Genomic DNA, 27,367 nt, shown 5'->3' on the forward strand with positions numbered 1-27,367 from the left:
GAAAGACTCAAAAGATTCAAAACAAGTTCACAAGACTCAAAATAAGCTAAAAACACTCAAAACTGCAAACTAGGCAGTTTCTAACACTGAACACAATTTTGGACGAAATTAAGGTTTGGGCTTGACTCAAAACACAAACAAAGCAAGTTTAAAACAATTTTAAACAAGAAAGTAAAGAGGGGGTTTGTTTTGGACAAATTTAAAATAACAAAATATATTGTAACTTGAAAACACGTTAAGAAACGATTTCGGGGAAATTAAATGGATGATGGGCTAGCTAGGGGCTCTTTCTCCACACATGACATGTTTACAAACAAATTAATTTCCAGTTACTCCTTTATTGAATTATGAACGAAAATGCCCCAAATTAACCGTGACATCACTAGTTAACCCTCAAATTTTCCTTGTATTATTGGATTGGATGACATCATTCGACAACCCAAAGCATTCTTCAAAAGTTCCCTACATGACATCATAATAAAGATACAATCAAAGATCATTACGTTCAATGAAAATCATAAGCATTGACAAAGCACTTGCAATTATGACATCATGTCACTCATGCTAGGAATTAAACATAACACGATCGTGACCAGTGACCTTCACTACATATGAATATAAGTTTGTAACGATTATGTGAAAGTCCCTTATACTCTAGCGTCAGATTTATGTGTGCTAATTAAGTGTCAACCCTCAATTAACAAACACAAATAAGTTATCAATCAAACAGTTAAGACAATTGCATTCACGATTCAAGAATTCATAACTGGAATTTATCAACTCATATTGCACACATAATCATGGCTTTGAAATCACCCCTAGCTAAGTAGGGATTTAGCCACTCATGTTTACAGCAAAACGAAAGGAAAAGAAATTAAACATTGTAAATATAGAACAAATTACACCTAGAATGCTCCAACAATCAAGCTCGAACATCCAAGAGTCCGTCCTTCTTTCTTCTTGCTGCGGCACAAAGGTGGATGGAGTGTAGAATGGTCCCGGATATGAATCCCTGAAGGATGCGGCTAAGGATGGTACAAATAGGCTAAAACTCGACTAGGGTTAAGAAAAAGGGTTTTAAATACTTAACTAATTTGTCCCACAATTGAATAGGTAAGAAAGAATCAGAAATTAAAGAGAAATAGGTAACAAAGATGCGGCACAATATAGGAAAGGTATTTAAGGTCAGAAATTTAGAGAGAAAAGGGAAGGAAGGTGCGCTGACTTTTAATTGAAAAGGAAATGTGATTTTGGTTCAGAATTTAGGCAAGAAGAGGATCCCTTGTGCGGCAAGAAAAGGAAAAAAACCTAGGGTGGTGCAGCTTGGACCTTAGGGCAAGTTTAGGACTTCCAAAACATGTAATTAAATGTTTTAACATATTTTGGAATCCTTTTGTGGCTGGAACATAGGTGATGGAGTATTAGGAAACTTCCAAGTCAAGAATAGAAACTTTCAACTTTAGAAACTTTGGCTTCCAATTCTGAACTCTTTGTTCTTCATTTTCATTTCTTCATTTCATTATTCATTCCTAGCCTCCTTTGATCTTCAATTTCGTCCATCTCTCTTGCTCCATTCATAAGCTATCCATTCCATGCTCAAAACTGCTCCAAAATGCTCCAAAATGCACTTCTTTGCCTCTTTAACCCTTTGGACCTACAAACACACGAAAATGACTTAAAATACTAAAATAACTAAGAAATAACAACCCAAATGCATAAGAACAAGCTAACTAAGTCGCATAAATATGCTTCTATTTGTTGTCACGCTTGCCCTAGGGGGAAGATCCAAGTTAGGGTACATCAATGGCAACATTAAACCTTCTGAAAATACTTCTACGTTTTACGATGCATGGTTGTGTAATGACCAATTGGTTATGTCGTGGATGCTTAACTCCATGGAGCCCAAGTTGTCTGAGCTTTTCAGTTACTCAAAATCCTCGTATATTCTTTGGGAAGCAATCAAGGAGATGTACGGGAGTCAAAACAATGCTGCTCGTGTGTTCTAACTCAAAAAGAACCTTGCTAGTTTAAAGTAAGGTGATCAAGCGTTTGTTCAACACCTTGGAAGCTTGAAGAACATGTGGAATGAGCTAGATTTGTATCGCCCACACACCACTGATTCTGCTGTGATTTTCAAGAAAGCTGATGAAGGCAAGGTTTTCCAAATCTGGGCTAGTTTAGGACCAAAGTATGAAGATCTCAGGAGCCACCTTTTAATGACTCTTGAGCTACCATCCTTTGCAAGTGTGTGTGAAGCTGTGCAAAGAGAAGAAACTCGCAGAAAAGTGATGAGTGTCGAAATCAAGACCAACTCTAAAGCTAGAGCATTCAATGTCAATCACAAATTAGCTGGGGACATGCAGTTTAAATGAATGAGGTCAAATTGGAAGTGCACTTACTGCAATGGTGGTGGTCATGTGAGGGAGAAATGTTGGATCCTACATCCTGAATTAAGACCTAAGTTTGAAAACAGGTCGTTCAGAGATGTAAGAGGTTCATTCAATCACTCACAAACTCATGCTCCAAGGGCCTATCATGCAATAAGCACATCTTCTGATGAATTAGTAAATTTCACCAACAACCTTGTTGATTTAACAAATAAGTTTGCTGCTTATATACAAAGGAATAAGGGAAGCACTGAGAGTGAGGATCAAGCCATTGGAAATCCTATTGCTTTACTTAGGAAATTTGCTGGATTCTTGGCTAATTCAGAATGTGTACCACAAAGAGACATCTCAGGCATAACAAGTGCACTTTCCACTACTTTAAATATAGGTCTTTCATATGATGTTTGGATTATAGACTTAGGTGCCACTGACCATATGCCAAACAAGGCATCCAATTTACATGAGTATACTTAGTTACATAAACCTAGCCATGTATCCGTGGCAAGTGGTAAAGGGGAACTTATTCTAGGTAATGGGAAAATAAACTTGATGAGTGATAGGGTCGAGTCACCTACATTTTATGTTCCTTCTTTTCCTTACCAACTGTTGTCCGTTGGAAAGATCACAAAAACCTTAGATTGTCTTGCCATTTTCTCTCCTCACAATGTTGTTTTTCAGGACCGAGTCACCAAGAGGAAGATTGGTAAAGGAGTCAATCTAAATGGTCTGTACTACCTGTCAAGGGATATTAACATTGCCCAAAAGCCTTTGGCGTGTTTAAAAACACCAACTTTAGCACCAAAGATTAGCTCACCCTTCTAAACAAGTATTGTCTGCTTTGTTCCCTAAGTTTTGTAAAGATTCACATGAATGTGAGACATGTCAACTCTCAAAAGCTACTAGACTTTCTTTTGTTTCATCTAAGTCTAGAACCAATAGACTTTTTGAAATTGTTCACTCCGATGTTTGGGGTCCCTTGAGGGTAGAATCATTTGATGGGTATAGGTACTATGTTACCTTTGTACATGATTACTCTAGAACTACTTGGTTGTATCTATTAAAGTTGAAAAGTGAAGTGTTTGATGCCTTTAAAGACTTTCACAATCTTGTTAAAACTCATTTTTACTCCAAGATAGATACACTTAGGTCTGACATTGGCACTGAGTATACATCTAACATCATGTCAACCTATTTAAGCACTCATGGAATTAAGCATCAAACAAGTTGTGTGGGTACACCACAACAAAATGGTGTTGCCGAGAGAAAAAATAGGGAATTGTTGGAAAAAACCAGGTCCTTGATGTTTCAAATGAATGTTCCCAAGATGTTTTGGTCCCAAGGCATTCTCACTGCCACTTACATCATTAACAGGTTGCCTAGTCAAATACTGAGTTCTAAATCACCCTATAAGATCTTAAAGGAAGAACCATGGATGTATCTCATCTCATCACTTTTGGGTGTACTTGCTTTGTCCACATTCAAGCTGCTCAATGTGACAAATTGGAACCAAGAGCTACCAAGTGTGTATTCATGGGTTATTCAAGTTCTCAAAAGGGTTACAAGTGCTATAATCCAAGAACTCGAAAAATCATAGTGTCCAGAGATGTGAGATTTGATGAATTCACTCCCTATTTTTCGAAAAACTCTGAGTCTATTTCACAGGGAGAAAGTTTCTGGGACTCATTTCCACTTCCCACTCCAACTGAAGTACATGAATGTAGCTCCCAATTGCTTTCTATTAATCATACTGATGATCATATGAGTTGTGAAAATCTCACTGATCTTTCTCAAGCTCAAGATCAACTCCAAGAAGCTGTGATTGCTCCAAGGAGAAACCCTACCAGAGATAGGCAACCACCTGTAAGGTTTCAAGAGTATGTTGCTTATACTGCAAGGCATCCTATTTCTCAAGCTGTTACTTATAAAAATTTGTCTCCATCTCATGCATCTTTCCTTAGTCTGTTATCTAATGAAACTGAACCTAAAAGTTTTCAAGCAGCTAGTGTCAATCCAGTATGGGAAGAAGCAATGCACGAAGAACTCAAGGCCTTGAACGATAATCACACATGGAGTATTGTCAAGCTTCCCCAAAAGAAGAAAGTTGTGTGAAGTAGGTGGATTTACAAGACTAAATTTCACTATGATGGTGCAATTGAAAGGCACAAGGCCAAACTAGTAGCTAGAGGATTCACTCAAACTTATGGCATTGATTATAAGGAGACATTTGCTCCAGTTGCCAAGATGAACATTGTGAGAGTTCTACTATCTGTGGCTGTTCCAAATGGCCCTTGTTCCAAATGGATGTAAAGAATGCCTTTCTTCATGGTGACCTCGAAGAAGAGGTATACATGAAATTACCACCAAGACATCCTCAAGAGAATGAACCTAATATGGTCTGCAAACTTCACAAAGTCATATATGGACTTAAGCAATCTTCTCGTGCATGGTACTCCTAACTGAGCTCAGTTTTGGAAGCTACAAGATTCAAAAGAAGCCATGTTGATTCTTCCTTATTTGTTCGAATTGGTTTAGCTGGTAAACTCATGGTACTTATATATGTTGATGATTTCATCATTACAAGAGACAAAACTGATGAACTTAATGCTCTCAAGCAATCTCTTCACCACAAATTTGCAATCAAAGATTTGGGAGTTCTCAAATATTTTCTTGGGATTGAGATGCTTACTGCTAATAAGGGTCTATTCTTAAATCAAAGAAAATATGTGTTGGATCTTCTTGATGAGGCAAAAATGATGGACTCTAAACTTGCTCGTACTCCTCTTATCAGAATGCTCAAGTTATATGTTGAAGGAGAACCTCTAATTGACCTTAGTACCTTTCAAAGATTATTTGGGAAACTCATTTATCTTACTATTACGAGACCAGACATTGCTTATGCAGTGAGTCTCATTAGTCAGTTCATGCATTCTCCTACCTCAATTCACTAGGAAATGGTCAAAAGACTTCTCAGGTACCTCAAAGGCTCAGTGGGAAGGGGCATTCTCATGATGAAAAATGATTTAACTCACATTATGGGCTACATCGATGTTGACTGGGCAGGTAATGTCATTGATTGCAAATCTACCACAGGCTTTTGCACCTTCATTGGGGGCAACCGTGTTACATGGAAGAGCAAGAAGTAAGCTATGATAGCTAGGTCAAGTGCCAAAGTTGAGTACTATCCGATGGCATCCATTGCTTGTAAGCTTATTTGGTTAAAAAGTCTCCTTGCAGACCTTGGTTTTTCAAGCACTCAACCGATGTATTTGCACTGTGATAACCAAGCTGCCATGCACATCGCATCAAATCTGGTGTTTCACGAAAGAACAAAACACATTGAAGTGGATTGCCACTACATTTGTGCCCAAGTTCAAGCCAAAGTGATCGAAACTATCTTCACTCGAAGTCATGATCAATTGGCAAATATTTTCACAAAAACCCTAGAGTCTACTTAGTTTCAAAGGTTGCTTTGCAAGCTTGGATCAATCAACCCCCTTGATCCAGCTTGAAGGGGCATGTTGAAAGAAGTCATCAGTGGTCAAGGTACAAGTTGCATCTGCAACTTCATCTACTCACATATGAGTTGCAGCCGCCACTGTGCATCCTTGTGTCATTTGGTGAATGAGAAAAAGCTGCATCTGCAGCTCAATCCCTCCCATACTGTGTTGCAGCTGCTCCATGCTTCTTTCTACATAGTTTTGGTATTCATGATTTACTTGGAAACTTGTATCTAGTTTAGTTGGTTTAACTAGTGGCCCATATTAGTGGCTTGTAGCTGTCTTTTTTCTTTAGCTGCTAGTCTTGCTCGGTCTCTCTATATAGAGCCCTTACTTTTAATTGTTACACATGAATGAATATACAAACAACCATTTTGAACTAGAAATCAACATATATTGCTTTAGCTTCTAGGTTAAGCTACAAACATAACCAAGTAATTAACCTCGAAAATCGAAAATCCACAATAGCGTTTCTTCCCATTACTTCGCTCGACAACAGTTCTACTATAATGTTCTGAGTGTGAGTTTACAATCTAGCATATCTATATGTTTTTATTTGAGTCATTGGCTAAAGATTTCATATCAGTGGACAGTTAGCTTACAAACAAAATTTTCACTTGAAACATCTAATGCAAGCTAAAACAAGCAACCATGAGTTGCAACGGAATATGATGGTTCGTTTCCAGAAGAAAAGGCCCTTATGTATTTTCAACAGTTGAGTTGGCCCCAAATATGATGTGTTTCAAATTTTTCGTTAAATCTCACACAAGGCTACTCCGTCCCTTGTTTACTTGGTAGTAGGTATCTGGCATGAAGCACTATTATGAACATAACGTCTTTCACAGAGACAAAGCCTCAAAAATTTCTTTTGAAAACCAATGAAGATCTTAAGATCGTGAATTTTGGGCTGAGCAACGTGATATCTCAACCTAACCAGATGTTCTACACAGGTTATAGAACGAAAATCTATTGTGCTCCATAACTAGGGAGATACACATATTTAAGGATTTAATTAATTCACATATGATATGACATAATGTTCTTATTACAATGCTCTAGCTTTGTTCGTCTAATTTTCATCTCCATTTATAGTTATTTAAGGGCAAAGGTTATGAAGCGTGTCAAGAAAATATTTGGATCGAGATGTGGTGTTACATTGCTTTATATCTTAAGCGCAGAGGACCCTCCCGATAGCTAAACTGTTGCTGACTGCCTGTATTGGGAAGGAAATTTATTGCAAGGATAAATTAATATTATGTTAAATGAAGATTATAGGTTATCTTTCTGATAACCAACTGATGAAGATTTTACCACCTGTAAAACAAGGGTTAAATCATAGAAAATTCTTACAAGAGAACAAGTTATTGTAGTATAGAATGGCTCAAGCAAGGTCAATCTCTTTAGGGACTGGTATAAACAATTAATGAGTTTTGGAGTATTTAACTTTGCTAACTCTAAGAACTACACTAATTTGAGAAAACTAAAACCTAATATATGTGACTTAAAAAAATATCTAAAATGGATGCTTATAGAAATAGTGATCCAACTAAACAAACAAGTAAATGTAGCAACTCAAGATAATAAAAATAATTGAAGTAAATTAGATTGACAAGGCACTAGAGTTCAACCTTTTCCAACAACACTCCTACGTAGCTATTCCAATTGCTTAAGTAATAAAAAACACACATGCTTTGAAGGTTGGGTTTTTCCTTGTGTAGTTTTACTTGTGACATTCAAGCTGAAACGCTACCACAACATGCAATTTAACCATGACATTTGGATTAAATATAAACATGAGTGATTCATTAATCTTGGTGAAAATCATTTTGGTAAACCATGTAATCCCTAAAAGTATGATATTTACCTTAGGAGAAATTACATTCCTCGATCACAAGAAGCATAACCAATTTTAATGTGATATCCATTCAAAATTGCATCCAATGACTTTTATAAGCATCCTAATGGTGATCAAACATCAAGGCACATAGATAGTTTAATTCAGTGATTGAAAATATCAAAGCAAGCAGGTAACAACACTTAAGCAATTAAAAGAGAAGTCTACGTAATCATGTTGATGCTCATGGCCTCACTCTAGAAAAAGGAAATCAGTTATACATACTTGTCTGAATACAAACAGAATTATCCATGAAGAATCAAGGAAAGAGAAAAACCTTTTTTTCACAAGAATTCTTCTTGGGCTCTCCGATCTTCTCCTCTAGAAAACTGACTCCTTTTTTCGTTATTATCGCCCTCCTATTTAAATCCCCCTAATGCATACTTAAAAGAGACTTCAATCATCCACACTCCGGATCAGGTTAGGAGACACAAAATAAATGTCAATTAAAATTGACTTCCTAATTTAAATGGGCAAACAGAACGTGCCCTGCCTCCATACGTTTAGTAGACCAAAAGTCTGTAGATTTCAATGAATGAGATGTCCTTAGAAAGCTTCAAACATCTGCTTCAAAAGCTAAGAAGGAAGTTCCCTCAATTTAGGCTTTAATTATGTACTTATCTCTCGTGCAACCTTCATAGGTCCAAACTGCCCTATCAGCACGCTGACCTATCTTCGTTCTTAAACTGGGAACGATTAGCTGGGAATTTTAAACTTGATACGATCATCTTCAATCTCTTATGAATCGAATCCAACTAGAATCACTCAAAAACTCCACCGTTTGCATACTTTTCCACTAAACTTGATCCTGCTGCTCCTAGAAACACAATATGGCAAAAGTATCACGAATACTTAAAACTTTCAACTAAACTAGACAAGAAAAGAAATATAAAAGGGAGAAATATATAGTATAAATATTGGTTCATCACCAACCGACCATTATATTGTATATTCAGCAGCCTCCCGAGTTAGAATTATTAGGCATTTGTCATTGGAAGCAAAGGACTTGATCCAAAAAATGCTTGCGATTGATCCACCGAGTGTAAGTTTAAATAGAGTGGTGATATTCCCACCCCGATGTCTTATTTCCCCACCCACCTTTTTATGAATTTTTTAATTACAAATTTATCCATTTGTAAAATGACTAATAGGGACCTTACTTACTCCTTTTTGCATTAATTTTTTTTTTATAAAAAAAGAAAAGAAAAGAAAAGTTTAGAAAATTTGTCTCCCATAAACCCTAACTCATCCTTTTCATCCCATTTCATTCAGAGAAAGCAAAAAGAATAAATTTAGAAGATGACATTTCTATGGAACAAGTAGATGACTATGTTTCCGTCGAACAGGTAAAAGATAATTTTATGTGGACCATCTTGATTTGTCGACATGAATAATTGAAGCATAGCTTTGTGACTTTTTATTTGAATTTGCATTAGGTTAGGGTACAATTTGTTTCATGTTTTCCTATGAGAATTCCAAGAATTCGTTGGAATTGTTTTAATTAGGTTAGGGAAAATTTGGAAAGGACACTCAAATTGGTATGCATCTCGAAAAGGACACTTAAATTGGAATTTGGAAAGGAAACATGGTTTTTTTTCTTTTCTTTTTTTCCTATTTTTAGAAGGTTTGTTTATTTTCTTTTTTTTTTTAAAGAAATTTATCTCTAATTATATATAGGGTTATTTTAGGAATAATAGTGGGTGGGAAAATAACATTTTAATTTTTTAACTTTTTATAGTGGGTGTAAATATAATGTGGGTGGTGAAATAAGACAACGGGGTGGGTTTAGCAGTCCTCTTTAAATATAGCGGAAAGAAAAGAAATCAACATATCCAATTAACCATTAACCTTGTGAAGTCATAGTAGCAGAAAAATAAAGGTTCTTCTCCTCTCAACATTATCTGTGTGCACTGTCAATCAATGGGGCTTGATGTTTCTGTTTGCGTGTATTATGCGAGAGTAGGGACCCTTTACTTATAATGTAAACAGTGGTCTTTGATAAGGACACTTCCCATTGTGTAATCCTTATCAAAGTCATCAGTTTGAGAACCCTTATCACTAATATCCAAAGTATCCACATCAGAATGGTTAACACGAATTGCACCGGGACTTCTTTAGGTTATATTTCAGTCTTTATACATTCCTTAAAATCCAACAAGTATTGTCATACACAAACTCTTATGATCTCAATCCCTCATGGATGTGCTAAACAAGTGTGCAGCTCTCATTAGACTTACATTCTCCCACTAGAGCCAACACTTGTTTAATACAAATACTTATTGATATGAGAACATACTTGAATGGCCATGAGTTTAGTATTAACAAAATCCACGATTACAAGTTTCAGTCAAAAGCTAATATCCATGAAGAACTAAAGGGAATCATATCTTAATACACAAATATTATCCCCAGAATTACAATCATGAAATCAGCAATCACAAGAAACTTCAACAAGATATGAAAATAATGAAAGATATATAAAATGTAATGTTTCTGTGGTACATCTTCCATTAAGGTCCTCTTTAAGACTAGTATTCTAGTCCTCCTTTATTGCTTCGAATTGAAGCCTTTAAGTTGCTTTCTTTCATAACAATTTAATGTACCACATCATAGCTAAAAACTGCACTTTTCTGGGAGAACCTTTGCAACTAAGCAGCACGATACTTTATTAGCTAAGATAATTGAACTACAAAGTTTTTATGCAAGTAATATGAAAAACCAATATACTGTAATCAGAGAACATAATGTAAAAACATTCACCTTCACTCCTATTATTCTTCGACATCAAAATCAGCCAATACTCCCATCTTCTTCACATGTTTCTTGAACACCACAGCAGGGACAACCTTATTCAACGGGCCTGCAATCATTAAACTTGTCTCCAAATAATCAATTTTCACCAAACCTTCCATCACCTTTCCATGAGCAACCAGAAATTTGATATCCAAGTTTCTTGTTGCATTGGACCTTTTGTTATTCTTTGTGAAAAAGATTGCAGCGTTGTTGTCACAATAGAACTGCATAGGTCTTGAAATTGAGTCCACTACATGAAGGCCAGTGATAAAATTCTTTAACCAAACTGCTTGATTTACGACTTCACAACAGGAAAGGTACTTAGCCACCATCGTGGTGGATGCCACTGTGTCCTGCTTGACACTCCATGAAACAACTTCTACAACCATCATAAAAACATATCTAGAGGTTGATTTTAAATCATTCGGACCCCCTGCAAAATCTGAATCACTATACCCTTCAAGCACCAAATGATCAGTCTTCCTGTAAACTAACATATGTGACTTTGTCTTCTGTAGATATCTTAAAACCCTCATCCCGGCATTCCAATGTGCTTTTCTAGCGTTGGATTGAAATCTTCCCAAAACACTTATTGTAAATGCAAGGTCTGGCCTTGTACAAACCTGCGCGTACATTAGACTTCCTACTAATGATGCATATGGTTTATCTTTCATTGCATCTCTTTCTAAATCATTCTTTGGACACTGCTTCTTACTTAACTTATCACCCTTTGAAATTGGTAACTCAATAGTGCCGCAAGCCAACATGTTAAATCTCTTCAGAACCTTCTATATATATCCTCTTTATGACAATCCAAGCAAGCCCCTTTGTCTGTCTCTCTTGATTTCAATTCCCAACACATACCTTGCTTCACCTAAATCCTTCATCTCAAAGCTCATTTTCATGAAACACTTTGTGTCATCGAACATGCTAAGAGAGTTGGCAGCAGGCAAAATATCATCAACATAAAGCACCACGATTACAAAATTGCTCCCACTGGTATTTAAATAAATACGATCATCAAATGGATTTTCAATAAAACTATGTTCTTTAACTACACTGTGAAACTTCAAATACCATTGTCGTGACGTTTGTTTTAATCCATATATGGATTTCTTAAGTTTACATACCAAATGCTCTTTCCCCTTTTGTTGAAACCCTTCTGGTTGTTTCATATATATGTCCTCCTCCAAATCACCATTTAAGAAAGCTGTTTTAACATCCATTTGATGAAAAAACAAATTGAAGTATGCTACCATAGCCATTATCACTCTAAAAGCATCCTTAGTTGATACTGGACTAAAAGTCTCTTTATAATCCACACCCTCCTTTTGAGTAAATCCTTTCGCCACTAAACTCACTTTGTGTCTTTCGATATTACCATTAGAGTCTCTCTTTATCTTGAACACCCATTTTCAACCTATTGGTTTGACGCCCTTAAAAGGTTCCACCAATTCCCATACACCATTGTCGTACATTAAATTGAGTTCATTTTTCATGGCTTCAATCCACTTGTCTGAGTTGTTTCTCGAGATTGCATCCTTGAAGGTAGTAGGGTCTTCAAACTCTGATAAATTTTCTTCACAATCAGCCAAGTATACAAAATCACTGAGAATAGTAGGCTTTCTTAAGTCTCAAAGGAATGTCAACATGCTGCACTAGGATTAAGGTTTGAATGGGCTGCTGCTCATTCTTATTCGTGCCTTCACCATCATTATTTGATGCAGCATCATCTTCAACCTGTTCATTTTGAAATTCTTCCACTTCACTTGTAATTACTGCTTCATGATCATCGATGCCTCATTCTTCTTCTGCATGCCAGTGTTGTCGATCATTATTGTTTGTGGTCCAAGTTTCTCAACATTAGTTTTATCGATGGCTATCTCCTCAAGAATAAAACCCTTCAAGTTTATTCCAGGATCTTCTTCTTATAAATGCTCGAAGAAAATGGCCCTTCTAGTCTCAATAATCTTGCTACTATGATTAGGACAATAAAAGGGATACCCCTTTGATCTATTTACATACCCCACAAAATAACAACTTGTGGTTTTGGCATCTAGCTTCTTGGCATTTGGGTTGTAAATCTTCGCCTCTGCCTTGCATCCCCAGATGTGGAGATGGTTCAAACTAGGCTTCCTCCCTTCCCACAATTCAAATGGTATTCCTTCCACTGATTTTGTAGGAACTCTGTTGTGGATATAGCTTGCAGATTTCAACGCCTCACCCCATAGAAATTTTGGCAAGTTTACCTTGCATATCATACTTCTTATCATATCAAGTAATGTCCTATTTCTTCTCTCCGCCACCCCATTTTGCTTAAGGGTTCCTGGGGTAGTATATTGGGCAACAATCTTATTATTTTGTAGAAAAATGGTGAAAGGCCCTAGATGCCTACCTGTTTAATCATATTTGCCATAGTATTCCCCTCCCCTATTTGACCTTACAATCTTTATTTTCCTTTCCAATTGGTTTACAACTTCATTTTTATAAATTTTAAAAACCTCAAGTGCCATAGATTTTTCAGAAATTAAGTATACATAACAAAACCTAGAAAAATCATCAATAAAGGTGATAAAATACTTGTTTCCTTCAATGGTTTTTGTTGGAAAAGAACCACAAATATCTGTATGAATAATTTCCAAAATTTGATTGCTACGAGTTGATCCCTCCTTTCTACACTTAGTTAATTTTCCTTTAACACACTCCACACAAAAATCAAAATCTTCAAAGTTTAATGAAGGTAAGATTTTATTTTTAACCAAAATTTCCATTTTTCCTTTTGAAATGTGACAAAGCCTTTTATGCCAAAGATTAAAGATTGTTGTGGCTTAAATTTTTGGTCTTCCACATTTAAAACAATTTGATCATGTTTAATTTAAACTTAAACATCCCATCAACTAGTGAACCGGTGCAAACATGGGAAGAATTATAAAAAACGTTGAAGCCAATCTTATTTATAGTAAAATAAAAACCCAATAATACTAGTCTTGAAAGCCAATCTTATTTATAGTAAAATAAAAACCCAATAATACTAGTCTTGAAACTGAAACTAACTTCCTTTTCATAGAAGGTACATAAATGACATTTGCCAAAACTAAATCAAAATCAAAATCAAACTTAAGCTTAACGGTGCCTATAGCCTTGACTTCAACTCTTCTTCCATTGCCAACAGACACTTTGACTTCATCTTTAGTTGGAATTCTATTTGTTAAGAAATCCGGTAATGAGTTCATAACATGAACAAAAGAGCCAGAGTCAAGCCATCAAGCATCACTAGGCATATCAATTAAATTACTTTCAAAACAAGCAAAAATATTTTTACCTTTGTTGGCTCCTTATTTTGATAGCCACGCCTTATACTTAGGGCACTTTATCTTCATGAGACCAAACTTTTTACAAAAAGAGCATTGAAAACCGATAGGTTATTAGGTTTGAAGGTCCTCTTAGGGGGAGAAGGAACATTTTTGGCATTATATCTTTTGGCAGCATCGACAAGCACTAAAAATGTTTTAGATATAGGTACCTCCAAAGTCTTCAACTTCTCAGCAATATCAATCAAATTCAGAATATACTCACGTACACTTTCAATGCCATCATACCTTATAGTTGTTAGTGAATTCATCAGGTTGTCTGTCTTGGTTTCGTCAAACTCTTTGTACTGTTCTTCAATTAATTTCAAGAACTTCTTAGCATTCGTGGCCTCTGGAAATCCATCATGCACGATATCAATCATGGATCTCTTAACGATCATGAGAGAGATTCTATTGGATTTTTGCCACTTCTCATACTTGGACCTTTGGTTCGAAGAGCATCCTTTAGCTGGCATGGGTGGCTCATCTGTTCTCAATGCAACATCCATATCCATGACTCCCAACACAATATGCAAGTCCTGCTTCCAATTTTTGTAGTTCATTCCAGTAAATGGTTCCACCGTGTTAAGACTCATGGAGCTAGGGTTCATCACTAAATCACATCACATGCATGATCAATCTTTATACCCCAAAACCATATGTCACAGGTCACAGCCTTCAACTCTTTGGATTGAAGAATATTGTGAACGATGAACTTAATCATAATACCTTCGTAATTAAGATTGGATATTCTGTAGCCATATTAACAAGTCTTTGTGATTTAGAAATAGGTTTTTTATTCAATCAAGAATGTATGAATATTATGCCATTTAATATTCAGAACCTGAGCAACAATTTTCTTTAGATAATCATCATTTAGTTATTAACATTAAATGCAAATATGGACGACAGGATTAGGGCATAGTTTTAATGTGTGAAAAGCTTTAGCTGATACACATCAAACCATTCTTATTAAACCAACAAGTATTGTCATACATTAACTCTTATGATCTCAATCCCTCATGCACGTGCTAAACAAGTGTGCAGCTCTCATTAGACTTACACCGAGCTGAATATCCATTGTTGAAATCGAGAAGCATTCTTTGTTTTTCCTCCTCAATTATCAGTGGAGTACCTATAATTCACCAAATGACCTAACCTCATGGTGTATATGAGTATAGTTAAGCCAATTAAATTGAGATAGCAGAGTGAAATGCGTAAAGAAGTCATGTCTGCATAAATTTGAGGTGATCTGGTGGCTGAGTTTATCAGGCTATAAAGAATAAAACAAAAGATTAAAGACTGAAGATCCACAACACCCTAAATGTGTTCGCAAACTTGAGAAATCTTTATACATACTGAAACAAACTCGTAGAGTTTGGAATGAAAGATTTACATGATTTCTACATGGTTCGACAATTTAGAGCACTTTTGTTTATTCATTATTGTTTGTTAGGAAGTAAAAAATAAACGTTATTGAAGTGAAAAATAAGTGTTATTGTTTGTTATGTAGATGAAATAATAATGACACTGCTATTGTCACTAAAGTTATCCCTGATCTTGCTGCAGAGTGGTAATAAGGATCTAGGCCCCTTAGAATATTTTTGTGGTCTGCAAATTTCTTCAAATTCTCTGGGCTTGTTCTGGGCTTGTTCATATCATAGTCCAAGTATATCAAAGACTTGTTGACAAAGACAACAATGCCAAATTGCAAAGCTTGTGAGACTCTTTACCTTTTATATGACAAATTACTAAAGGATGATGGTCATGTGTTTAACAATCGAGGTTAATATAAAAGCATTGTGGGGGCACTCCAATACTTGAATTTAACCAAGCCTAATATATCATTCTCTACCCATCTAGTTTGTCTGTTCATGACAAACCCAATGGTTTGTGGTGGTTACGAGAATCTTAAGGTACTTTAAAGGCTTTTAGTGACGTTGATTGGGTAAGGGACCCCAACGATAAGTTGTCTACTGTAAGCCTTATGGTATTTTTTTTTTGTTCCAACTCCATTTCTTGGTCATCCAAGAAACAAAATATAGTATCGATGGTCCTCCACGTAAGCTTAACAGCAGAGCTTGACTAGATTAGACGGTTGCTTTTTGCTCTCCACATCAAGAATTCCACTACACCTATGCTAATATGTGACAATCTCTCAGCCATTGCTTTGCCATGAATCCAGTATATCATTCTCAGACTAAACACATTGAGATTGACATACATTTCATTAGGGAAAGATTTTGTAAAGAAAGACTTAGTTGTGCAGTTTGTTGATATTCTAACAAAGGTCTTGTATGCTCTCTTGCTTCACTTACGTTGTCACAATCTCACGACTGTTTGCTCCAATTTCATATACAAGAAGGATGTTAGCAGTACAAGATGTGTAAAGGTCCAAGATTATGACAAGTGTCTGAATCTATGAGTTTATTAATATTGTTGTTGGTGGTGATAAATTCTTTTGGTTTAAATAAATATAGATTGGCCTTTAGGAAGACCCAGTTTTCATTAATGGCACAAATAGTTGTTAGAATAGGTAGATATGACACGCCCCGATCCCGATATTCTCCGAATACCAGGGTAGGCACGTGCTGCCCGACACCCGAGGGTGACGAAAGCCATTTATTGAGTGGAATTGCTGAAAACAAGGGATAGATAAGACTTATAAATATAAAAGAATAAAGAATATGCATTTAAGGAACTGATAGAAGCATATTTATGCACTTTAGTTAGTTTGTTCTTGTGCATTTATGTTGTTAGTTCTTAGTTAATTATGTATTTTAAGCTATTTTTGTGTGTTTGTAGGTCTGAAGGGTTAATGTGGCAAAGAAGTGCATTTTGGAGCCTTTTGGAGCAGTTTTGGGCATGGAATGGATAGCATAGGCTTGGAGCAAGGTGGATGGACGAAATTGAAGACCAAAAGAGGCTAGGATTATGCTGAAGTTATGAAGAAATTAATTCAAAGAAAAGGAAGTTAAAGATGCAATCAAGAAGGAAGGAATGTTAGCCAAGTTACCTTATTTTGGTCCTAACCTTTCCTAATCCTAATCCACCTAATTTCCAGCTGCAAGGGGGTGTCCTAAATACTTTAGGACACTTAATTATATTTTTCTAGAATACCTAATCCCTGCACAAAAGGGGTGGCCGCACCTTCCTTTTCCTTTTCCCTTGTCGTGCAAGGGATTCCCCTTTCTCTCTTTCTTTGCCGCATTTCCCTTTCCCTTTTTCCTTGGAATCTAATTTGTTACCCTTTTCTTGATGGATTTGGAGTATTAAAACCTTCCCAATTTAATTCACAGCCATGCCTTTCCCATCCCTATAAATATAACCCCTTGCCGCACCATTCAACATCATCCACCCATCCACCTATCCACCCTTCACCATAACTCACCTATATCCATCCACCACCATAATTTACCACTCATCCATCATCCCACACCTTGTGTCGCAACAAAGAAGAATAAGGAGGACCCTTGGACGTGCTTGCCATTCAAGATTGGATTGCTGAAGCGTTTTTAGGTGTTTTCATTCTTTGTTTTGAATGTCTAAATTTATGTATCTTTGTTTTATGAGTATGCGGAACTAAACCCCTACTTAGCTAGAGGGAAGTTCGAAGCCATGAACATCCTTGAGATATGAATTGATTTCTTCCAATTGTGATTTGATAAGTTGTGAATGTAATTCAATTAACTGTTTTCTTCAAAACTGATTCTTGTATGCCGATTAAGGATGCATACTTAGTTTTCATGCATGAATTTGATGCTAGAATATAAATGAGTTTCACCAAATTGTTACAAATTTATATTCATGAGTAGTGAAGGTTGCTAGTCACAATCACGTTAATTGAATTCTTGGCAAACGTATCATGTATTCATAGTTACAAATGTCTCGTCAACACTTATGATTTTCATGGAACGTAATGATCTCTGATTGTATCTCTATTATGCATTCATGTAGGGGACCTTTGGAGAATGATTTGGGTTGTCGTATGCATTCATCCAATTCAATAAGTAAAGGAAAATATGAGGGTTAATTAGTGAATCACGGTTAATCTGGGGTGTTGAGCATCATAATTTATTGAAAAGCAATTGGAAATCGATTTATGTACAAGTGTGTCATGTGTGAAGAATGGACCTCTAGCTAATCCATCAACCATCTTATTTCCCAAAATTCGTTTTACAATCTGTTTAGTTTTACAATTTGTTTGTTTGCTTAAAATTCGTCAAAAACCCAATCCCATTTACTTTGTTGAGTCATATTAGTTAGAAACTGTTTTAGTTTGTGTTTTTAAGTGTTTTGAGTCAAGGTAAAGTCAATTTTCGTCCAAAGTCATTCCTAGTGTCTAGTTTGAGTCTATTTGGTTGTTTTAAGCTGTTTTGAGTATTTTAAGTTTGTTTTGAGTCTTGTGAATCTTGTTAAGTGTTTTTAAGTTTATTTTTGTGTTTTTACGTCAGTTTAGAGTAGATTAGCAATCCTTCCTAATCCCCGATTTAGAACGATCCCTACTTGCATCGTTACTACAATCGTCAACAAGAGGGTTTAATTTGAGTGTTAGAATATTTCACATCAGGAACGTGTTCAAAGCACACATCTAATCTAGAACACTAAAACAATTAATATAAAATTGAATGAATAAAAGGATGGGTCCTACACCAAGAGGACTCGAAGATGCCGATGCGAAAATGCCTTGACACCAGGATTGTATGCCTCAATTCTAAGTCCTGAAGGGGGCGCAAAACAAACATGAGTGAACCAAGTTGATATATATATAATAAAACAGTTATCAACATACTAACCCCTTGGGTATTATGAACACACATTTATATCATGATGAACATAGGTTTTCCAAAACCTAGCATGCCGTGCAATGTCTCAAATCATAACTTGTATATATAATAATCACTAGTGAATGTCCGATAACTCTCCAGGCCCCATGCCGACTCCTCGTCTATGAGCAAACAGTTAGAGAAAAATTACCCCCAGGCCCTATGCCGACTCCCCGTCCCTGTGCTAATAGCCAGAGGAAAAACACTTCAGGCCCTATGCCAACACCATAACCGTCGTCCAGAACGGACCGAAATCTATCCCTTTGTCCCGTAGCGGAATAAGGACCACTAGGTAAGTACAAAACCATTGAACATATATATATATATATATATATATATTGAAAAACAACTTCATAGTATAAAGTCATTCATCATCTATACTATAAAGAGGTGTTTTAAACATGTTCTAAATATCATATCGTCATCCATAAGATATTCTACAAGAACACGGGTTATAGGAAAAATCGTGATAATTCAAAATAACCTTAGTAAGCATGTTATCTTAAAGCGTTTCATAAAACGTAATTGTTAAATCATGTTTTTTCATGTATGCATTTCTACTATTAAAACATGCATTTTAGAAGGGGTCCACTCACAGTACTTCGCCGTAAAAAAGATGCGTTGCTAGCGAAGACAGAAACGCCACAATATATATGCACCTAAGCACATAAAGGGTACAATTAATAAAACTCTATTATAACAATTGAATTTGGGAAAACAGACGTTGGAAATGGGTTTAGGACGTCAAAATTAGCCTAGGAGGGGTCCTGGAAGAAAACCTGAAAAGTCAACCCTAAGTCAATGTTGACCTTTGACCGGTCAAAGTCAAAGTCAACGGGTCTGGATTGGTCAACGGGTCAGGTCAATCGAGTTTGGGCTTGGATCCGGGTTGGGCCCTAAGGGTTTTAGGCTTAAGGGTTAATTGGGTTTAGGGTTTATCTATTTAGGTGGGCTGGGTTTAGGGGAAAAAGGGCTTAGGGTTTTAAAGGTTTCGGATTTGGGCTTAGGGCCCCAACTGATATGGCCCAAGGGCCTTTAGTATTAAATAGGATTTTGGGTTGGGTTTTAGAAATAGGAAATTGCGTTGGGTTTAGGTTTCTAGGTAAAAGGGTTTAAGTTGGTTCTGTGTTGGCCTAAAGGCCCGTGGGTTTGGATTCTTAAGGGTTTTGGGATGAGTTCAAAGGGGTAAAGGGTTGGGCTGCCCAAAAGGGATGGTTTTTGGCCCGCCAGTTTCATAGGTCGCCAGACCCAATGAAGGAGAAGGCTGGATTTCGGCTGGAAAACTGAACAAACTTTAAACCCTCATAACTTCTTCAATACTCAACGAAATTGGGTGAAGGAAAAAGGAAAGTTGTAGTACTCGACGAGATGAAGATATTGATACGCTACAAGCTGGCCAACTCACCGAAAAACGCCTCGAAAGGGGTGGTGCTCGTCTGAAAACTGGGTTTTTGGCCGAAGGTTTTGGGAATTTTCAAAGCTTCGTAAGTTCTTCGTTACTTAACCAAATTGAGTGATTCAAAAGCCAAAATGTAGCTAGAAATGTGGAGAAGAGATTCATATCAAGTAGGGACTGAGTGGTGGTTGTAATTGACCGGAAAATGGCCTGAAAGATGGCCAAATGACCATGGTTTCCTCGCCGGAATCTGGGTTTAGCTCCTTCGAGGTGTTTCTTCGTAGTTCGACATCCAAAACACATCAACGTGGTCAGAAATGAACTACAGGGACTAAAAGATAAGTATTTGGAGTGTTTTGAGGCTTACCTGAGATGGAAGAACAAGGAACTCGCTGGAGAAATCAATGGGTCGTCTTGGTCCTTTACTCGCAGAGAGAGAGGAGGAACGAAAGGTACGGGAGAGGCTCTCCGAAGGGTGAAAGAGCACAGAGAAAGGGTTGGTGGCCTGCATGCGCTTGTATGTATGGGTGTGTGGATGTGTAAGCTACCTTCATAGAGGGTTCGGTGCAGCGAGAGGAAAGAGGAAAGAGCTGTGAGGGAGGTAGAGAGATGAGGTTATGGGGAGAAGGAGATAAGAGAGAGAGTGTCACGTGTCAGCTAAGAAGAGGGAACCAGGGACAAACAAATCAGGGGTGGGCCCTTTGGTACACCATTTAAGACCCAAAAACCATTTTTTTACAAACTTTTTAGGGGATTTATGAAATTACACTTTAATTCGAGGGTGGGGTGTAACAAGATAAGATTGAGTTTTTTTTTTCTTTTTTTTCGTCTGAAAAGATAATTTAATTAATTCGATAGAAGGTTACAGCCAACACAAAGGAAGGCAAAATAACCCAAATACATTAGGGGAACAAATACATAAAAACCCAGCCCAATTAAATAAACTAAGGGTAGTGCTATTCACACATCTCATTTTACCTCTCACACACCCTTGTTAAATTTTGTCCATTGATCTTCTTCAATTCATTCGATCCGACGACCGAAATTGAGATGGGTGTGTAGATAGCACCACCCTAAACTAAAATGGAAACTCAAATTCCTAATTTCCAATCGCAGAAAGCAGCATTCGCTGCCATCATCGCCATTAAAGTCTTACTAGTAGGTACCGAAACAGCAACACTAGAGAAAACGACCGAGTGGTGAAAACAAACAAGACATCACAGTACAAAAGTACCAAACCCGCAACAAGATGCACACCACAACTAGGTTTCTTCACAAGAAAGTCTCAGGCGTTTTTTGGCTTTCGTTCCTTCAATGCCATGGTACTAACTGTTTGATTATAATAACTGATATAACAGAAATGCCACATGACAATATTCTAGTGGTTGAGTTTGTTAATATAGTTAGAAGGGTATTATTGTAATTATGATATATGACTGTATAAGAGATTGTATAACTATCATTTCTTTAAGTTCAATTATATACATTTTCTCTAATCAATAAGTACAATTTCTTATTTCTCTCTATAGTCTTCCTCTTCCTCTTCCTCTCTCTCTCTATAATTTCTTGTTTCTCTCTATCGTCTTCCTCTTTCTCTGTACCAATTCTTCATATTTTGCAATGTAGTTAACATGGTATCAGAACCATCAGAATCACGCCATGTCTTCTGTTGGTTTCGTTTTTCATTAGATTTCATCGTTTTCTAGTTTTATTTTCTATTCAGATTTTCAATAGACATTCTGTCAAGTTCTTCGGTGCTTCCGCGATCGTCCTATAATTTTTTTGGTTGATTTTTCCTCTGGGCTATGAATAGAGATTGTCGGTCAAAATCTGGGTCGTCAAAATTGTTCCTTTACGCCAAATAGAAGTGGCAATTTGTTTTTCTTTTCAGTTCTTGAATTCTGGAATTTTTCAGATTTTCATCGAGTTCTTGATACAAGGAAAGAAGATGGGATGTCAAGCAATTTTTTGGATCCAGTGGAATCTCTTCATCTTAATCGGTGACTGCTACTGTTACTGCTACTACCATTGGGTTACAAGAAGGAGCATTATTCTACCCTTCGAAATATGTCAGTCAGTTAGGCCAATCATCTTCTCTGGCACCACAAGAGTATTAAATTCTTCGCTCGATAGCATTCCAAGTATCAATGCAGCTTCCTTTAAAGTGGATCCCTCTTTGTTGGCTGTCTTTGCAACTGCCGCAGCATTATCATAACCAATTTTGTGGATTCTGCTGTGAAAAGATCCAAGCATTTCCATGAAGGTAAAACCGAATTTGTCTCTGAGTTGTTGATTATTACTTGTCTGCGAATTTGATCTGTGCTCTGTTCTCAGGTGTGGAAGAAAGTTTAGACCTTTGTGTAGTCAAAGTGTTTGATGAAACACCCAGCTTAGAATTTTCATGTGAAGGTTATGTTTCCAGTCCCTTTACTTCGAATTCTTGAACAATTAGAATGAATCTTTTCTTGGTTTGTTTTTTTTTTTTTGGTCGTTGTTACTGGTTTTGACTAATTGCTCCAGACAAGATAGTTCTTTGTTCTCTCTAGGTTCTGCATTTTTTATGTTTTGCAGCTTATTTCCTTTCTTGGTTCGTGTTTTGAGATTGGGTTTTCTCGGCAAAATGGTGTCATATTTCTTGCTTAGAGTATTGGGCACAAAGTTATTCTGGTTCAAGAAGGACGTTACACCATTATCAAACTAATTATGGAATGAGAAAAATTACAGTAGCCATTCTTGTGATTAGAAGTCATTTCAGTTAATAGGTTGAGAATTAAGGGCACACAGCCATCTTTCTTTTGCCTTGAAGGTTTACAGAGAGTGTTGGTCACATCCTGAAATGCCACATGGCATTGTTGGGCTAAAGATAGACTTGCAAAAATGAATCTCTCTCTCTTTAATGGTATACATGTTTGAAGAAATGTACAGCTCAAGTTGTTTTGTGAGGTTGGTGAAGACACATGATTCTTGTTCTATTCTCTGGTGTGGAGTGATCTTGCCGATATGGGTTTATGTTGAAAATTGGGTTTTTTATTTTGTTGTTTTTTGGATGAATTGTCTAAAGATAAACTACTGTTTCATTCAAATTTGATTGGATTACGAGATTTCAAGAAAAAGTCATTCTTTCTTGATGGTTAAGGAAGTATCATTCTTTCTTTGATTCCATAGAATTTGCCAAGAGTATCATTCTCTTGTTGCCTTAGAATTTGTCAAGAGTATCCTTCTCTTGTTGCTTTAGAATCTGTCAAGAGGGTCATTCTCTTGTTGCCTTAGCATTTGTGTCAAGAGTGTCATTCTCTTGCTGCGTAGAAGAATTCATCTGTTTTTTATTTCTGGATTGTACTTGTGTCTTTCATCATGGCTTCACCTATGGCTAAAGTTGTAGTCTTGTGTGATGATAACGGAGTGAGCAGAGGTTTTGGTTTGTGTCTGAACACTTTAAGAAGCTGAAAAAGCTCTCAGTAATCTTTTGGTTAGCAGTTACAAAGTTGTCATGGCAACCAAGTTGCTACGTAGTATATGTACATTAGGAAGAAGTTCTGAGTGGGTAGACATGCCACCAGGTTTAACTGATTGGGTGGAAGGACCAAATGTAGGCATGATATGGACAACATTCTTTACCTGAGCAGCCTTGAGAAGTGATGCAGCATCCGAAGGAAAAGCAACGCGTGCCCCAGCAGCAAACGCAGTGGCTCTTACCATACTATCAGCCTTTATGCCTTTATGGGACTACGGTTTAGCTTCAGCAGTAGTAAAATGCAGAGAGTTACTTGTTGCATTTGTTCCAGCAAGCTTGCTGTCAGGTTAATCCAAAGTCGGTGTAGTTAAAAGTGCTACAATGTTGGATCATCAACTTTATTCGAAATGGCTACTGTCTGCATCAAAAGTGGAACTTGTATCAATGATGTGGGACTGAACATTCAATTGTGTATCACTTTATATTTTCGAGATAGCAGGGTTGTCCAAATACAATACGGTTTTCCTACTCATTAATGTCAATAACTCCAGACTATCATACACTGCTCCAAATTGCAAGAGACAGGGGTTTGGGGTTTTCTACAGTGTTTAGCTTCATAACAGTTATTCAGATGTATTTACAAAAGGATTGCACAGTCCAATGTTCTTGAAGCATTGCAGACATCTTGGTCTTGTAGTTGCAGATCAGTCTTAAATACCTGGCTAGTTCAAACTTCACTTGGATTCTCCAAGTTTAGTTTGAGGGGGAGTAATAACTGATATAACAGAAATGCCACATGGCATTATTCTAGTGGTTGAGTTTGTTAATATCGTTAGAAGGGTATTATTGTAATTGGGATATATGACTATATAAGGGATTGTATAACTATCATTTCTTTAAGTTCGGTTGTATACATTTTCTCTAATCAATCAATACAATCTCTTGTTTCTTTCTATCGTCGTCCTCTTTCTCTGTACCAATTCTTCATCTTTTACAATGTAGTTAACAAATTGCTCTCTTTCGTCAGAAGTTGGAGATACGATTTTAAACTCCAATATTTTCATAGTTTTTTTTTGTCAAATAGATGATTGAGTTTGTTACTATGTTATCTGTAAGCTTTTGTATAAAGCTCTTCTCTCCTCTCTTTCTGTTATAATCATCATCTTCTTTATTACTTTAATGAAGTATAAAATTATCTTTCTTTTTCTCTCAAAATTAACCGTAAGTACAGATCAATTATGGCATCACGTGGGTAGGATACAAAACATGACATGAGCAATACATTCAGTATAAGAAAAATGAGGGCTGGAAATTTTTCCTGAAAATTCCAAACCAAACCAAAAAAATCTCGATTCCATACCGAAAAATTCTAAAACCAATAATACCAAAATTTTCGGAATCCATATTGAATCAATCCCAAACCTTTCGGTATGGCAATTGGGAGTACATATTCAATGGTTCGGGAATCCCGAACCGAACCGAAAAAATATATATATTTATTTTGATTGCATGCATGTTGAATGTTGAATTTAAGTAGTTTAATAGTAGACTATATTAGAAATAAAAGAATGAAATTAAGTAGTTTGGAACTTTAGAACATCAATTTGACTTGGTATGATTTGGTTGCATACATGTTGAATGTTGAATTTAAGTAGTTTGATAGTAGACTATATTATAAATAAAAGTATGAAATTAAGTAGTTTGGAACTTTAGAACATCAACTTGACTTGGTATGAAAGAATTGGTATTTCAATTGGTATGCAATTTCAAATTAATATGAGGTAAAAAAACCTAAATTTTAATTGATATGAAATAGAAAACAAAATTTTAGGCCAAAAGCCCAAATTTTAGTCTACATAAAAAAAAATCTCAAATTTCAACCCAAAAACCCAAAATCCAGATCCAATCCCAATCCATCTCGAAATACCGAAAACATTTCGAGAATCCTGAAAATTAGGAATACCAAAATTTTGGTTCGAAATTGGTCTTGAAATTCACATCTCGAAAATTTTCGTTTTGGGATTCAAGATCCCATTTTCGATTTGGGATCTCACACCGAACCACCCCTAAGAAAAATACCAATTAATGTAAATACTTAGCGTGAAAATTTCAAAACATTACCATGTGTTATAATCTTGAAACCTTTTGTGTATTACATTGAAAATTGCTAATTATCCACAACGATGGTTATTCTATTCATCGTTTATTGTTTGATATATAAAGTTAACTAAGTCATTAGACATAGATTTGTGGATTTGGAAATCTTTTCTTTTTAATTTTAAAAGTAGAGTGAAGTTTTCATTATCTTGGATCAATCTTGCAAAATAACTGAGAATTAGATGGAGATCCCCGTCATAGAATACAAGCTGGTTGGATGAAGTAGAAGAGTGTATCGGGTACGTTGTGCAATCGTGTATGCCACTAAAGTTTAAGGAAAAATTTTGTAAGACGGCAATAAGGCCAGCGATTGTTTATGACACAAAATGTTGGGCAATCAAAAAGCAACATGTGCAAAAAAATGAGTGTAATGGAGATGAGAATGCTTCATTTGATGTGTAGGCACATGAGAAATGATATAATTAAGAACAAGAATATGCAAGGTAAAGTTGGATGATTTGGACAAGTGAACTGACCTACAGATGCTTCGGTTAGAAGATGTAACTATAAGATGGAGACTCATGGTAAAAGAAGTAGAGGAAGACCTAGGAAGACTTAGAAAAGATATCTAGGTTGGGGGTAGGTCCTGGTGGGGAAGTTCTAGACACCTTTACATACTTTGTTGGACCTAACTACAGATTTGGCGCAAAATCGAGTGTAAGGGCGTTCTAGGGTTTATACATCTGACCTCACTTAATAGGATAAGGCTTGATTGTTGTTTCTTGTTAAGACACAAAGTTGTTGTCTAATAAGGTTCTTAAGTACTGATTTGTTTTTCCAATTTACAGTTAAATCAGGTATATATCAAGAAGTTTGATGAAAGAACTGTACAAACATGTATATGTGTGTAACCCGCGCGCGTTTATGTGTGTATAAGTTGCAACTTGTCATTAGATTAGTACGTTTGTTATAGGTAGTTATGAGATTACTTAGTCAATAAGTTTCTATGTAGTATATAAAGTGAATCTTGTACTATACAATTATATTACAGAATCATCATTAATCAATCATTCTTTCCTCTGAGCTAATATTTCCCTTTCTCTCTCTCTCTCTCTCCAAATACTTCTGCCTACAAGCTCTTTTTTAACAAAAACAAAGGCAAGGGCAAATTTCAATGCGGTCCTTAATTTGGAATTACCAAATCCTTCTATCCAAATTCAGCTCAATGTATTCTTGGCAATTCTCCACCAAGACAGCATCTGTACTCCAATTCATCAATGCTTACTTGTCAAATCTGTGGCAAATATGATCATCTTGTTGATACATGTAGAATCAGAAACTCTGACACAACCTTTTTGGAAGGGTGTCAAATCTGTGGAAAACGAAATCACAGTGCCCAATTCTGCTTATTCGAGACTTCTTGTATAATTCTAAATTAAGGTGAGACAATATTTCTAAAAGCATTGCTTTTCATTGCTTCATTCCTCTGTATAAATAGTTACATAAGATTGATGTACAAGAGTCCTATTAGGAGTTAAAGTTCCCATCTGTTTCAAATACAAGTGATAACAATATTATCATCAAAAGGTAGAGTACAATAGTAAGTTTAACATATGTTGGACTCTTCGTTAACAACCCCCCGCAAACTTGGCGTCGAAGGATGAACAAGTTTG

General features: G+C 36.3%; 1 protein-coding gene and 1 long non-coding RNA gene across 2 annotated transcripts; one reads left to right on the plus strand and one right to left on the minus strand.

Annotated features, from left to right (window-relative positions):
* Positions 1–10,549: 10,549 nt before the first annotated feature.
* LOC139187884 (secreted RxLR effector protein 161-like) lies at positions 10,550–11,338 on the minus strand. The gene has a single exon (XM_070804498.1). It carries the CDS (start codon positions 11,336–11,338, stop codon positions 10,550–10,552), a length of 789 nt encoding a protein of 262 aa, XP_070660599.1.
* A 10,276-nt stretch (positions 11,339–21,614) lies between these two features.
* LOC103444082 (uncharacterized) lies at positions 21,615–22,697 on the plus strand. Its single transcript, XR_001790770.3, has 2 exons — positions 21,615–22,406; positions 22,478–22,697. It is a non-coding gene; the product is annotated as an uncharacterized lncRNA (long non-coding RNA).
* Positions 22,698–27,367: the final 4,670 nt, after the last annotated feature.

Source organism: Malus domestica, chromosome 09 (genome assembly GCF_042453785.1).
Source record: "Malus domestica chromosome 09, GDT2T_hap1".
Taxonomy (NCBI): domain Eukaryota; kingdom Viridiplantae; phylum Streptophyta; class Magnoliopsida; order Rosales; family Rosaceae; genus Malus; species Malus domestica.